General features: G+C 40.3%; 2 protein-coding genes across 2 annotated transcripts; both read right to left on the bottom strand.

Moving 5' to 3' along the window:
• Nucleotides 1-8,656: 8,656 nt before the first annotated feature.
• LOC4352131 (uncharacterized protein At3g27210) lies at nucleotides 8,657-12,305 on the bottom strand. Its single transcript, XM_066306492.1, has 3 exons — nucleotides 11,600-12,305; nucleotides 9,917-10,000; nucleotides 8,657-9,416 (listed from the first exon to the last, which is right to left on the bottom strand). The coding sequence occupies exons 1-3, from the start codon at nucleotides 11,763-11,765 to the stop codon at nucleotides 9,061-9,063; spliced, it is 606 nt and encodes a 201-aa protein (XP_066162589.1). The 5' UTR covers nucleotides 11,766-12,305; the 3' UTR covers nucleotides 8,657-9,060.
• Nucleotides 12,306-13,627: 1,322 nt separating this feature from the next.
• Nucleotides 13,628-15,496, bottom strand: LOC4352130 (disease resistance protein RGA2). Its single transcript, XM_015763079.3, has one exon. It carries the CDS (start codon nucleotides 15,291-15,293, stop codon nucleotides 13,755-13,757), a length of 1,539 nt encoding a protein of 512 aa, XP_015618565.1. The 5' UTR covers nucleotides 15,294-15,496; the 3' UTR covers nucleotides 13,628-13,754.
• Between the last annotated feature and the right edge of the window lie 464 nt (nucleotides 15,497-15,960).

The raw sequence follows: 15,960 nt of genomic DNA, 5'->3' as shown, positions 1-15,960 counted from the left end.
GCCGTAAAAACAAAATAGAAAATAACAAAATAGTAGATTGATAATTTTTGGGGGTTCTCAATCTAATCAGCAATGCGCTATATATATAGCAGTCTGGTCTTTGGTGTCCTATCCAAATAATAGGAATATTAACATATCTGTAAAATACGTTGCCTACCGCGTGAAGATCCGCCTGGCGGTTTTTTGGTCTTCATCCTGGATGCAGTTTTACCAATCCGGTTGTATTCTCTGCACACAAATTCCAGACCATGTCTTCTGCTACGTTCTCATCGTCTCGTGCGATCAGCCGGTCAGATGTAACCAACACAATTCGTCGTCAACCACCACTGCCGCTCCGGCCGCATATAATCTACTTGCACACAACTGCATACCATCTACTTGCATCTCCATCGAGGCGTCAACTCCAGGCAAGGCATCGACTGCACCTTTGCATGCACACAACACTGATGCGCTCCATCTCCAAGCAGAGTCAACTGCTGCAATAACTTAGTGATTTGCAAACACAATCTTCCAGTGCATTACTGATTCCTGCACCTGCACCCACACCCACACTAAATTTGACCTTTCAAGGAAACCACTCAAAAATACACCAGCTATTCAAAATAATCTGACCTACTAAAATAAAACTAACTCTTTGCCAAATTATGACACAAACAGCTACATTCTTACATATAAGATATTTCCTCCCATGGAAAAATTCGCACTATTATCGATAGAACATGGAAAGTGTGTATTATATATGTCATAATGTTTGCACAAAATGTAAAAATAAATGAACCAAATATATTCTAAAAAAATATTTTCGTGAGTAAAAAATCTTGCAACAGTAATTAAACTAAGATAAAAAAGAAACCCCAAAAATGTAAAGAATAATGATATTTGTAACACCAGAATATATTGTAACCAGTAAAATATACTCAAGGTACGTAAACTTAGGTGATGGGTGTAAACAAGTAGAACAACTTGTGTATTTAGTGAGAATGACGTATGCAAAATCAGAGAACTTGTGTATTCTGTAATATATGCAAAATCTAAAAATAAATTAAACGGTTTAATGCTGCAAATTATTAAACTTGCCAAGAACAGTAATTAAATAATGCAAAACGTTAAATAATTGTGAATACACACATAAACAATACCATGTATAATAATGGAATATGACTATTTTGCTGTAAAACATAGGTTCCTTGAAATAAAATGCAACAAATGGTGTTTGTGTTACACAGATGCCTAAAAACCTCAGTTCTTACAAAATTTACACAAAACATAAATTTTATGGCCCGTGCGATGTACAGGTCATTGACTAGATAACCCTAACAACAATACCTACCAAACCACATGTTAAAAGGATTAGTCCATTTTATTCCTCTCAATTGTTGTGTTTGTCTAAAATACAACCCTCAACTATAAAATCGGATATTGAACCCTCTCAACTCTCAAATCCATTTAAATTCACTCCCTCAGAGCAAACATAGGTGACACTTTCCTACATGATGCTTAGGTGGCATCTACTCAGCAAAACGTGTTAAAATAAACTAGGACCCACTTGTCATCCTCCTCTCTCTTTTCCGCCCCTAGATCCCCAAGCTGTCCCCTTTCTCTCCCTCTCTCACTTGCTCGGATCGGAGATCGCTCTCATGGAAAATGCAGTTGCTGCAGGGAGGAGCCCGATGGCGGAAGCACTCAGAGGTTGAGGTGGTGGCGAGCACTTATATTTTTAGTCTCACTAATAGCACTAAAATTTAGTACTATTGATGAACACCTTAAACAAATTATGTTTACTCTATACAATAAATAAACTCAAGACACAAAAGAAAATTTTTTTTATCACCTTCATTTCTTTCACTCATTCCCTAAAGGATGCCAAGTGTAGATCTCAACTGGCTACATTGTAGTAATTATATAGGAGTATTCATTATTCAGTTAAGGTGGTCCGAGTAAGAGGTTATCATTGACAATAGAGCTTAACTGGCCTACTTGCTGATAAAATTATGCTCCACACTCATCTTGAGGAGCACGACTATAATAATGTGGGACCCATGAATCAAGGCACTAGAGAAAACTCCTTAGCGGCTAAGTTGGCTTCACCCGATCGTCAAAGGAGAATTCATATAAAAGTTTAATTATTTTATCCTATTAATTGGTAGAAGCGGTATTTTTAAATATTTATATATAAATTTGGACGCCTGTGAGACATGGGCACTTGGTATGATGTGGAGATTATCTTCTTATGGTATTAATGATGTATAGGGTTTATTTTTGCATACAGCTGCAATTCCATCTATTAAAAAGACACTCATATTTCAAGACAATAATAATAAGTTGTGGTGAATGATGAATTTATATATAACCAGGATAAAGTGATTTTTGGTTGGATATGATTGCTATTCTGATCATTTAGTATATATCAAAATCTATGGTCTATTTCTTATAGATATGGCTTCTTTTAGTATTCCTTTTATAGACAACTAGAAAGGAAGCCCGTGCAGATGCACAGGCATCTTATTTATTGATTATATAAATAATACTAAGAGAATTAAGTCATATCTCACCATATATATATAACAAATTATAGATTTTGCCTCGTAGTAATAAAAAATTATGTTGTGAAATAGACCGTAGACTTTAATATAAATGATAAGAATGTCTCTTAGATTTAATCAAAATTCACTTTTGTCCAGGTAAGTGTAAACTCTCCTATTATCACCATTACTTATTATCATTGTTCTTAAAACATAGATATGATTTTAATAAATGGAACTCCATCTAAACCACCAAAATAAGTCTAATACATCATTAATACATAAAACTTTATTTCAATTATTTACCTAAATGTTTATGCCAACACTTATTTCTAAATCTACGGATAAGTATTCTAAAACTAACTCTTCTATTGGTTATTAGGATAGCACCGTTAAAAAATAGACATGCCCCTCTAATGGGGGGAACCATCAAGATTCCTTCAAGCATGGGTCGACATAGTCGTGCCTCTCACAGCCTCACGACCATTGTGGAGCACAATTTTAATTAATCCTAGTTCACTATCGACACCCTTAAAGACTATTGCACCAGTAAGTAGGAAGTTAAACACTATTATCAATGGTGGCCTCCACTGAGCCTGCCTCAAGTCAACCATATGTGTGCCCCATGCTATAGTTGTGGTATCCATGCTCGGTGCCCTCTAGGGAAACAAAGAGAAGATGGATATGATGCAAATAGTTATTTGGTTCTTCCCATAAAATATAGTTTCTTTATGTTTTGTTTAGACACAATTTTGTTTATGGTGTTAATCAAAACTGCTTAATTTTTATGGTACAAATACAATGTCATCTTTAGAAATGAGTGAAGTTGATCACTAAAAATATATATAGCTAAACAAACACGTGACCGTGACAATGTTCAGATTATTATATCATTGTTTATATTTTGACAAAGATCTATATTTTAGCATCTTGTTTGTTTTCATCACCTATTGTCCATAATTGCATGAGACACCTTTACTAATTCTAAAATTGTATTTATTTCCCAAAATTATTTATAATAACTAATTTGTTGAGGTGCACTTATAGTTATGTCACTGTGGTTTATGGCATTACATTCATCAATTATCACTTATGACCATTATATTATAATTCCTCTACTATAAGAGAAAATATCATGAATAGTTTCATGCTCATGTTATAGGATTGTTCATTTGTTATCAAACCTATTTGGCAAAGAAAAAACGTATATGACCATAATTCTTGTGATAGATTAAGGGGTCGTATTATAGCAAGATCATTGCCTGAGCATACCAATCCAATAGTTATGAAAAATAAAAATAAACTTTGAGAATCTCAATCTCACACAAACAAAAATTAAATCAGATATAATTAAAAAACATAATGTTGTTTCATTTTTCATGCATGTAGATTTCAGTTAGTGTTATATAATTGTTAAGTGATATTTGACCATAAATTATGATGTGAAATTATTTTGAAGATTATCATGAGATTAATTATTATATGCCACCTAAATTATTTAAAAAAGTATTATGATATTGCTTATTATATGTTAGCTCCAGGTGCTATAATGTATTTAGTTATAATATAACTATTATATGTTATCAAGATTTGAATACACCTGATTATAAGTTGACTATAGAATTTAAAAATAATCTAAAAAACTTTGTGTGTAAACACATTTAATTTGTTTTTTATATTTATCTAGTTTAACTTGCATTTTTATTTTTGGAGTAATAAATTTTATTTTATGGTATAGAAAATCCTATTTTTAAAATCATCTATATTTTTTCGATGGTTCTACCAACTTATATTAGTATTATTTGGGCTTTATAGCTTTATTATCATGTGTTCATATGTTTCTTTGCTTTTTTCAATCGAACATTGCTAAATGGTTTCTCTCGTATGCATGAGACGTTGAACACATGATATTATCTATATATGCAAAATATATAGACCAACTTATATTATCGATAGAACATTGAAAATGTGTATTAATGGCATAAAATATATGCAAAATCTAAAAATAAATCAGTGGAGACAGAGCTGAAGCTGGAGCCGTCTCCGCCAATTTCAATCCATGCTGGTGCTGCCATCTCTATTGTCACATGACTTTTCATGCCAGCCTCAATTGTCGGTATGCCCATGATTTGGTTAGAATCTGTTGCTGAATTTTAGTACCCGTTGATCTATTTTTATCATTATCAATGCAATACTCACGCTTTGACGAATTGATTTTGAGTTCTCCGTCATTGCTAGGCAATCATTTTTTATTTTTTTTTGAAAATGCATGTTTCGCTGGTAATCCATTTCCCAAACGGCCAGTTTACCAGGGATTTCCATTCCACTGGTATCTTTGTAGATAACGAAAATCACAGTTGCACTTTAATTACTACGGTAAGATATACAGAATTCCCAAGCAGTCCCTCAGTCTTTAAGTTGAAATTGGATCTCCATTACTAAAATCATAACCCCCCCCCCCCCAATGTGATCCCTATGCATAGCAATGAAATTAACCATATAAGTTGGCACAGTTCAAAATGGACATACACTCATACAGCTTCCATTATCTGCATTAATGGGACAAATTGTCTGCATCAAGGAATCCTGATCGAGTGAGGGTCTAGTGGGGTGCACACCACATGGCTTGAGTTGTAGGCTTGTCACCTTAACCCCTTTTAATTAATTAAAAGAACAGATAAAATTTCAAGATTAAACAAATTACATCAATTAAGTGTAACTTTTAGCGTACAGCTACGTGACCTCGAGCCCTCCATGTCTTACAGGTTGCAATCCTATGCTCAGTTCACTGATGAGGCCTGGAAGGTCACTAAGCAGGCGCACGAAACAGCACAAACGAGGTGAAACCACCATAGCAAGCTGTGCAGAAAAACTATCACGGTGAAGACGTTTTCCTCATACAACTCATTCCTAGGCCGGCCTCTTTTTTTTCAACTTATACTCTTGTCGCTTTGGCATCACTCGGTATGAGAATGTGAATGTACTGATGATCATGTTGAGAGGGAGTGGATAGTGGATATATATAGATATATGCGTCCACAGGTGTACCATCGAAGGATGCGTAGCTTAACTGGTTTGGTTACCTGTGGTTGAACAAGTCCACCCATGTTCAAATCCAAAATTTAACATGGGTACTCGTATTTACGGTTAATTATGTCCATCATTGCATAATTTGTACTTGCTAGATTCCTAACAATAATACGTACCCAAACCATGGGTACTTGCTTACGTGGTGCTTAGGTTGCATCTACTCAGCAAAACATGTTAAAAAAAAACTAGGACCCACTTAGGGGTGGATAGCGAGCCAGCTCGGCTCGGCTCGGTCTAGCTCGTTAGGATAACGAACTGGCTCGGCTCGGCTCGGTTCATTATCCTAACGAGCTAGAAACCAAGCTCGGCTCGGCTCGTTTGAAAGCTTGAGCTGGCTCGTTCGGCTTGCGAGCCAAACCAACAACCCAGCTCCATGGCAGACTCGCAGTAAGCAGCGGCGTGCATGGCGAGATGGCGGGTGGCGGCGGCGCAGAGAGTGGCGGGCGGTGGCGGCAGAGAGTGCTTGGTGCGGTGGGCGGTGGTGCTCCCGCGGCGGCGGCGCCGATGGCCATGGGGTTGGCGGCGTTGAGTTCCTTCGGTGGACGGTGACTGAGGAGTGGCCGGATGCGGCGGCGGAGGCCGGTAGGTGGCTGGTGGCGGCGGTGGCGGCTGGCGGCTGGCGGCGGAGCGTGGCGGCAGCGCTTGGCGGTGGTGGCTGGCGGGTGACGGTTGGTGGCGGCGCTTGGCGGTGGCGGTTGGCGGGTGGTGGCTGGTGGCGGGGAGGATGAGAACGAGAGAAGGGGATTGATCGGAATTGGCCACACCAGATCGGGATCGGGATCAGTCACTAGTGTTTTTTGCTGCCGAGTTGGGCTGTTGGGCCTCCATTCTCTGCCAAAATCCAATTCCAAAGGCCCACAGCTCATGTGCCCTGGCTCATTAAGGCTTGCGAGCGGCTCGCGATCCAGCTTGAGCTGGCTCGTTATCTCTCAGCTCGTTAGGAAAATCAAACGAGCCGAGTCAAGCTTGTCACGAGCCGAGCGAGCTAACGAGCCACAAGCTTCCTGTCCACCCCTAGACCCACTTGTCACCCACCTCTCTCATTTCCTCCCCTAGATCCCCGAGCTGTCCCTTTTCTCTCCCTCTCTCGCATGCTCGGATCGAAGATCGCTCTTGTGGCAAATGAAGTTGCAGTAGTGACAACGGAGGGAGAAGCCGGCGGAGAGGAGGGATGGACCCTCAAGGTGGAGCCCGTGGCGGAAGCACTTGGAGGTTGAGGTGGGGGCAAGCACTGATAGCCCAAGGTGGTGGCTGAGCACAAGTAATCCAACAGTGAGCTCGAGGTGGTGGAGCTCGTGGACACCCTTCTGTCCTCCGTCGCTGCTTGCACCACCCCCAAGGTTCACCTCTCCTCGGCCTTGGCCTCCACCTCACCTCTTCTGCCTTCCAAAGGACCACCGTTGCCTTGTGCTCCTCTCCTCCCCGGGAGCTACTGCCGCCGCTAGAGGGTGGTTGTGCCGTCAATCTATGAAGGAGGCTTGGGCTCACTGATGAAGGTGGGATCAAGCTAGAGCCCCACAACTATCTACGTCTCCGGCTCGAGCTTGACCGAGATCAACCATTGACACCTTGTCCATTCTTCATCCTCTACCAGTCTGCTATACGTACGTATTAATGCATCCTCGATGCGTCACCTGGTCTAGTTCAAGTCCAGCATGGCCTCCCGGGTGGATTTCGGTTGTGCTGGCTATGGCACGTCTATTCTCCATCCTCCACCCTCTCGCACCGCTCAGAGCTTGAATTCCATTTGGGATATGAGGTGGTGGTGGAGTCCTAGGTTAACGTGCACCGGAGGTGGGAATGGAGATGTGATGAAATACATAGGTGGAGTCAAAATGAGGAGGCAACGAGCATGCCCGTGGAAAAGGTGGCAATGGGTGCTGAGCTCACTGACCTAGTGCAAAGTTCTAGCTTGAGTGAGGATCCAATCCGATCCGCTCCGAATCAGTCCGAAGTGAGGATATGAAAAGGGTTTGTAGATATCCGACGGATATGGATTCGGTTGTGAATATGTAGCCGGATGTGGTATTGGTAATATCCGGTAGATGTGGATTATCCGATAGACTGTTTTGTAGATAATCCGGTTTTTATTTGACTATGCGACCACTCTATTGGCACTACTTAACATCAGCTAGCAAATTGTGACTTATTAGTTCTAGTATTTTATTTGTCTATACAATTGGACATTATTTATGGACCTGCAATAGGGCTATGTGTCATATGATATTATGATATGTGATGTCCTGTGTGAATTAAGTGCTTCTTTTGGACAATAAACATGATAATCAGTTAATGTGATATTGTGATTTGTGCTGTCATTTGTCCCATGTTGTAGATGTGTCATGTGATTTTATTATTAAGGGCTTGTGAAATATTATATCATTATTGTCTTGATGCATGTTGAATTGATGACTGAATGTTATATTGGTTTAATATACATGCCAAATCTAATGATTTGAATCTGTTTCCCAGCCAAGTCCGCACCGGCTTCACACCCTTTCCGACATGCAGAACAATCCATTTCGCATCCGCACCCGCTCCGAATCTGCTTTAATAATATGGTTTAGGATATAGTATGATAACTATCCATCCAAATTCTATCCATTTCGATGAAACAGAGAGGAGAGGAGGAAGAAGTGGCATTGACTGCCGCACAAACGAAACCACTTCGATACTGTGAAAACCACCTGTTTCTTCGTTGAGAGGGGTTGAATACCCTGTTTTGGAGTTGAAGGGTGTTAGCAGAGAGATACAATAATTGAGGAGGGTAAAATGTACCTATTCCTATTCCCATGTAAAATGCTGCATTGTCACTACCATGCCTCCTCATGCCACCACCCATGTTATAAAGAAAAACCTTTAATTATAAAACTTTTCAAGATTATTTTTACAATGATAAACTAAAGGACTCTTTCGGACTAAATCCTGCGCACACTTGTTGGTTTGGCAACTCCACATCTCAGAGGGAATTTCATGAGGTACCAAGAGGTACCGAAATTTCCAAAGTGAATTTCGGTAACTTCTAATACATACAAGGATCCAAATTTTAGACTAGAAATAGAAAATGTGATATGCCTCTTAGGTTCTCCTCGAGGATCATAAAATCACTCATCTTACTTTGGGACATTCTTACCCCTGTCCATGCCATGTGACACCAAATCGATCCCAGTGCATACTAAGCCCAACAGCAGCATCGAGATCATCATGCCTGATTGCCTGACATCGCACCCAAGAGGTGGTCTTTCCTATTTGGAGTATTTTGGTAGGTATCTCACTGTCACATCACATATATACATTTGATTTGGGCGGCTAATTAACGTCGTTGTACTGTAGTTGTTGTTACAATACACAAGCAGGTGGACTCTCTCTGAGACACTGCACATTCTGAACAATTATCATCCCAAAAACCACTTGATTTCTTTGCACACTCTCTCGATCGATCGCTTCTTCACCTGCGCTTCCTCCTCCCCTTCGCGTAGCTCACACTGGTACGCGGGACGAAGCTCGGAATGCAGCAATGGCTCCACTGCTCGCCGTTGCCGGCGCCGCAGGAGGAGCCCGTCCGGGAGATGGCGCAGGCAGGGCCGTCGTAGCAGGTGAACGATTCTTGCCTCTCCCGGAGGAGGTCGGCGAGTCGCATTGTCGTCGCCGGCGACGGCGGCGTTGGCTGCGTCTCCTGCGGTGGTGGTGGCGGCCTCAGCGGCTCGGCCTTCAGGATGGCACCCAGTGTGGGCAGCTTGCGAGGTTCAGGTTGTATCGCATGGTTGCTGGAGTTCGTTCTGAATGATCTTGCAGGGGTGCCATCTGATGATGCACAAATCAGATGAAAATGAAATGTTATTTCATATTTGAACCAGGCTGAAATGAAGATTTGGTTGGGGGATGAAGTTGAATCAAATCAAAGACTAGATATGGATAAATATCTGAATGTTATGTTCAGGCAATGTAACACCCTGATTTCCATGCAACCATGAAAGCAACCGTTTCAGTAAATTGATTTCTGTCAAGTCAGTCGTTTTATCCAAAAACCCAAATGAAATGTCAGATTCGAGTTTTGAAGTTTGAGTATGCCTCCGTAGTAAAATTCATTTAAAAGCCCTACATACCACGACTCGCACAAACAATAAAATGCTATTGATATTTGAAACATGCAGCAGTAAATATTTGGTTGGGGTAAATCCTAGAATGGAAAAATATGTATCAGGATGAAGCTGAATCAAACCAAAGATTAGATATAGACAAAAATCTAACTGTTCTGTTTCTGAATTAACTTTTTCTTTCACACATGTAATATTTTTCGTTACCTCCATTGATACTGTAGAATTCATCCTCGCAGTCAGACTCTAACCAAGGGCAAGCTTCAAAGAAAACCTCATCTCTGCTGCTAGCTGCACAGGTCAATCAAGAAGTTAATACTCTGAAAGCTACAGAGAACTAAACAGTGACCAGCATTGAATCAGTCCAAGAACAATAATGTTCAAAACATGAGCTGCTCAACTGCCCATTGGACCTGGATTGTGTGCCACTAAGGAAGGATGTGTGCATGCTTCCTGCCCTCTCTAACTAGAATCATCAAGAGATGCAGAGAAGTGTCAGCAACTGATCACCTCTCTCTGATTATATTTTTTTTCGGTGCTTGATTTCTTCAGGGGACCATATCATTTCTGGTGTGAAAGACATGGATGGAATGATCTCTCTTAACGAACTGCGTTTACATTAATTATGTCGTGTCCGTACTTTGGTACTGAAACACTCAAATCACAGGAAAACTGATAACTGAACTTCCATCGTCAAAATCACTCAAATCACAGGAAAACTGATAGCTGAACTTCCATCGTCAAAATGGATTTTGCAAGGGATTTCCATGTTCGTGATAGCCGAAATTGATGGATTGATAGATAATCTGATTTTTGTGATAGCTATTTGAGGGTAGAAATGTATGAATTAACTACTATAAAGTTGAAAAATGTTTCAGAAAAATATTCTCTGAATTTTTTCTATATAATTTTTTTTGCACGAAACGCGAAGATTGGAAAGCGTGCAAACAAAAGTTCAAAATCCAAAATCAGAAAAAGTAGTGGATTGTCGATCAGTACTGGATCATGTTTTTGCTGAAACTAGATAATCATACTTTCTCTTAAACAGGAAGAAAATAAAGTGCTTGGCAGCTTGTGCTTCAGGTTTGCTGATCATTGGCTAGTGTGTCAACCCAGACAGATAGCACTAAACTGGGCAATTAGTTTCCAGATTTACGCATACATTGACTATCATCTTAATTCTTAATAATATATTTGGATATCATTAAAATTCAATGATACTTATCTACATATCATATGTCATTTCAGAGATCTTCCACTAAAACATTGAATTTGGCCATAACCACTTTGTAATGGAATTGACAGATGACATCGATTGAAAACGTATTGTGGTCATGGCCTTATCTTCTCTTTTGTGAAACAAAATCCAGTATATTTAAGGAAAGAAAAACATTCTACAATTGGGACATGATTATTTCAAGTCCCTCAGCATGCTCAAAGTGACACTGGGATAATTAATTACTGGAGTATCTTAGATGTAGAACTGTGATAAACTACTACTCGAGTTAATTTGCACCATCTTAGATATAGAACTGAACAAGCAAGCTGGCGGGGCTTTAACTTTATATATGTCCGAGCAACAGAAGCAAATCTGACATAAGAAACACCTGAATCAAAATACAGTGCAACCATTTGTAAGCCATTCAATCAACTTTTTGAAAATAAGATATTACCCTTTTCACAATAACAACAATACAGTATGATCGCTAACTCGAAAGCACAAGTACAGATCACTAAAGCCACCGAAACTATTGCAATAGCACAAACATATCATAAAGATTCGCCAAACAACAACGACGACGATGACGACAACAACAACTGCAATAACAAGAATGCGAAGAACTCCAAGATCAGAACAGAACAAACGTAAGAAGAACAGAAGACATTTACCATAGCCAGCTTCTCCCAGGGGCATGTTATCATCAGGTGCCACTTGCCTGTTGTTGGAACCAACAGCAACAGTCTCCACATTTGCAGCAATCTTCTCCTTGGATTGCAATGGAGTTGAAGAGCCCTTCTTGGCCTTGGAACTCTTTCCTCTCCCAATCAGCCTCATGCCTCCCCTGCAACTCCTATTCCTGGATGAATAGTAGCTACTGCTATTTTGCAAGGTCAAACCTGAACATGAGTTCAGAAATGAGATTGACAATTTGGAGGGGGAGAGAGAGAGAGAGATGATTAGTTTAAGTGAGGAGAGAATATACTATGGGGTGGTGGAGTGGACTAATGGGGTGTATATAAAGCAAAGCAGCAGAAGAGACGGATCTTGACTTGGGGAATTGTGTAAAATCAAGGGAGAGAGAGAGAGATGCAAATTCAGATAATTGGTCTCATTTTGAGTGGCAGCTTGGAGAAGAGATGGGATGGATGGATGCAGGATATTTATGGTTGGGTAGCTTGCTTGAAAGCTAATCCTGTGGAGGCCAGCGACCTTGTAAGGTGGTGCTGCAGGTCTGTAAGAACTGGTGAAGAGGACAGCTGATGAAATTCAGGTCGGGTGATGATACATTGACGATGTTGCAATTGTGTGTAGAAACTTCGTACTACCCCATCCCAAACTATAGTAACTTAACCATATATTTAGATATATGCTTGTCTATGTTTATTGCTAAAAATTATATTTTGTGACAGAACAAATAGATAGTCAGCGGACACATCTTTCATGTGATATTTATTTTGTGGTATGTTGTTATATTTTTTTTCGTATTCCTGTTTGTGTACCATCATTTCTGCAAAGGTTGCCATCAGTCCATCGACTCTGCCAAGCACACAACAAAGCATAGTACGTCCACATGTCCTACTGTGACTTTATATTAAAAGTAAAACAGTATAAGCTGCTACAGTGTACTACTTTTGTTTTACTTGTCATTTATGGCATTAACACGGTCATCCACACGTTTCTTTTGAAATCTTTTCTGTTCATATATGTATATAATCATTAAAAATATTAGCTATATGAAAGTATTTTTTTCATTAAAAATATACCAATGTTATTTACTCATATCGATTCTTAATATAACAATATTGTTTGACATATTAGTGATTTAAGGTCTTACCATTCTTTTGCTGTGAAGTAAACTGTTAAAATCATATAATCTGACTTGACTGCTCAGTAGCGTATCAAGAAGAATTAGTGGTCTGAATAAACTAGATAAAGATATAATCCCATTTACATGTATGTATGACAAAAAGTTTTAGTGAGAATTTCATAGGAGCTTCCATGATCCTATTGTCAGTAGTAGTGGAGGCTCGAGCTCCCGTCGCTCCTATGCTAGATCCACCCTGTGACTGTTTGTAGTCTAAAACTTAAAATAGAATGAAACTACTATGAGACAGTTATGTTCACTTGTCCCACTCTGAGTTTTGATGGTACAAATTTAGTTCTCCCTCTATCGCATAAAGCGTAATTTTTTTGCCATTGGTAAACAAAATAAGAGTGAGGGTAAAAGACCAAAATGTCAGCAATACCGCAGTGGTAAATAAAGGGAAATTAAGGGGTATTTAAAGGATAAAATTTGTCAATTTGTGAGCGAGAATAGGCGGTAGGAAGGTAGAAATAGACTATTTTTGTTACAAAGTAGAGGATAGCATGAAATGAATTCATCTTTCTTCAGATACTCGTACACTAATCATCTGTGACGTACTAGATGATTGTCCTTTGTATAACCATTATTGCTTTCTGCATCCAAGGGGCCTGCTGCGAGGCCTTGGCTGTGGCAGCTGCGCAGTTGCGGCTACAATTGCAGCCAGTGCAGCCGAGCACCCCTTAAACATCTCAAAATGAAAGGAGCAATACTACCAAAGTATTGTAATCTACTCAAAAACTATATAAATAATTAAAAATAAAATATATGGACAAGAAAGGGCGAACAGCATAGCAAGAATAAAAGAAAAGCGTCATGCGAAAAGTCTGCAAGATGCAACAAAGAGAGAACTGTGAAGTTCAATTAGTACTTGTATAGAAGAGAAGAGCACTGGTTACATCAAACATGGAACAAAACAGAAATTTTTGAATTAGGCAATAAGATGCAACCCTATAAATGAACTAAACAACACTAAACTTTGAGTAACAGTTCTCAGAGTCCACAGCACACTTAGCAGTGTAGTACAAGGAGTAGAATGGCAACACTGCCTTGCACAGCAACACTCTTTCATAGCTGGTTGCTTTTGCTAAGCTGAGCTCACTGCTATGAGTGGCTAGAGGGGCAGAGCTAGGACATGGCAAGCACAGACCCTGCAGCCTAGCCAACTCTGTCTCAGAGGACAATGAGTTCTTGGAGACGAAGACCTCCTTCACGGATAGGCGACTTGGCAGCAAAATTTCCACTAAATCAGCAATGTAGCCAAGTCCATCACCCAACAATGACAGCCCCCCAATATCTCTCTGAAGAACCGTACACCAGAATTTAGGATCTGGATTTTCTTTCAGAATCGCCCCGATGATCTTTGCGCCGAAGAATGATCCGTTCAGCTTCGCGGCGATCGATTTTCCTGCTGCCACCAGCCTAGGGTTCTCCTGGACATCTGTGCCGGCGAAGGCATGCGCTTTGAAGAAGAACCAGTACTCTGGGCAGGGCAAAAACTTCAGTTTGATAGGCTGCACTGTTCCAATTGTAGTGACATGCTTGTTGCTGGTTGTGACTATGATCTTGCTACCTTGTTTGCCACAACTCAGGCTTTTCAGGAGCTCCTCAAGCATGTTCTTCTTGTGTATGTCAACATCCTCGAAAACAATCAAGAACCTCTTGTTGAAGAAACTCTGCTCCAGTTCATGTAGTGGATCATCTGAATTTCCAACATCTCCGATGACATGTTTAGGCCGTAGAACAGGCTTTGGTTCACACATCTCCATCTTGTAGGTGTGTGAGAAATTGAACAGCAAGATTGTTGTGAAGTGGCTGCGCACCCTAGCATCATCACAGGCATGCTGTACTAGGGTGGTCTTCCCGACCCCGATATCGCCTAGAATCGGAAGAACACCAAGTTTTCCTCTTGGTAGATCATCCTCATGCAGCAAGAAGTTGATGATCATCTCCTTTTTGACATGTCGGCCGAACATCTGCCCCTCGATGAAGATGTTGGTAGCTAGAGGCCGATGAATCGGCTGGCAGGCCTGAAGGAGCATCATGAACTCCTTGAGATCACCACACATGCTCTGCAAGCTCTCAACCACCCTATCAATCTCATCAACACCGATGTCGTGGCGAGACAGTATGTTCCTCACGGTGAAAGCCGCGACGCGCACACGCTTTGCAGGATTGAACTTGGACAAGGAGAAAGGCTTGGGATCTACCTCATCGCGATTCTTGTCATCAAGATCAGGCTCCCCGCATCCGATCGTGTCGAGCAAGTAACGGCCTTGGTATGCGCCATCGATGAGCTCCGAGAGCCACTCGAGGGTGCCATGGTTGGTGATCTGCCTCCCTTTGGCCTCCTCAACTACGCTATGGATCTTGATCAGCATGCGGCATATCCTCTGTAACTTGACTTCAGTGCTGTGATCTCCATTGAAATTACTGACAACAAGGGATATCACTCTGCCGATCACATCGCCAACAATTGCCGAGAAGATTGCTTCTGCCATCGGTGAAAGTGTTTAGCAGATGGTGTAGGAATCTCTTTGGAAGAAGCCAACGGATGTGTGATGTGTGTGGTTGAATGTCATAACTTTTGACGAATCTAAGCTGGTGATAAAAGTCAAGATGAGAACCAATAATATTATCAGCAGCTGGCACATAACAATATTGGCCTGAAAGAGACACAAAAGACTTGGGTGCGTGACTGCATGTCATAAGTCTTGCTTTAATTCAGAGTGGTTTTACAGTCCTAAGCAATGATGATATACTCCCTCGAGTCACAAATATGTATCATTTTAGACTGTAAAAAGTCAATAAGATGTAACTTTGATGACTTCATTCTTAGCATAAATCGAAAAATTGTTGCATAAGTTTAAAATTGTAAAATTTTTGTTACTTCAAATGTGATCATTTTCATATGCACAATACCTATATTCACAGAGTGATTATATTTGAAGTTAACTTATGTTAGAAGCCTACAAAATTAGTAGGAAAAAGTTTGGTATTCTAAACGACTCTAATATAATATCATAATCACGAAAGTAATTCCAAATATAATAGAGATTTTTTTTGATACATCATGAGCTGAGTGATGACTGGGTAGCCTAGGGAAAATTGATTTTTAGAACAAACTAAAATTCCCTTGGTTTATTGAAAGATAACAGCAGAAGGATA

The sequence above is a fragment of the Oryza sativa genome, chromosome 12 (assembly GCF_034140825.1).
Source record: "Oryza sativa Japonica Group chromosome 12, ASM3414082v1".
In the NCBI taxonomy this organism is placed as follows: Eukaryota; Viridiplantae; Streptophyta; class Magnoliopsida; order Poales; family Poaceae; genus Oryza; species Oryza sativa.
This window is presented reverse-complemented; position numbering and strand designations above follow the sequence as displayed.

Coding starts and splice junctions, on each gene's coding strand:
- LOC4352131 (XM_066306492.1), bottom strand. CDS start 11,765: ATGAGGCTGATTGGGAGAGGAAAGAGTTCCAAGGCCAAGAAGGGCTCT. Junction 10,001..11,599: donor CCTGGGAGAAGCTGGCTATG/GTAAATGTCTTC, acceptor TGACCTGTGCAG/CTAGCAGCAGAGATGAGGTT. Junction 9,417..9,916: donor ATTCTACAGTATCAATGGAG/GTAACGAAAAAT, acceptor GTGCATCATCAG/ATGGCACCCCTGCAAGATCA.
- LOC4352130 (XM_015763079.3), bottom strand. CDS start 15,293: ATGGCAGAAGCAATCTTCTCGGCAATTGTTGGCGATGTGATCGGCAGA.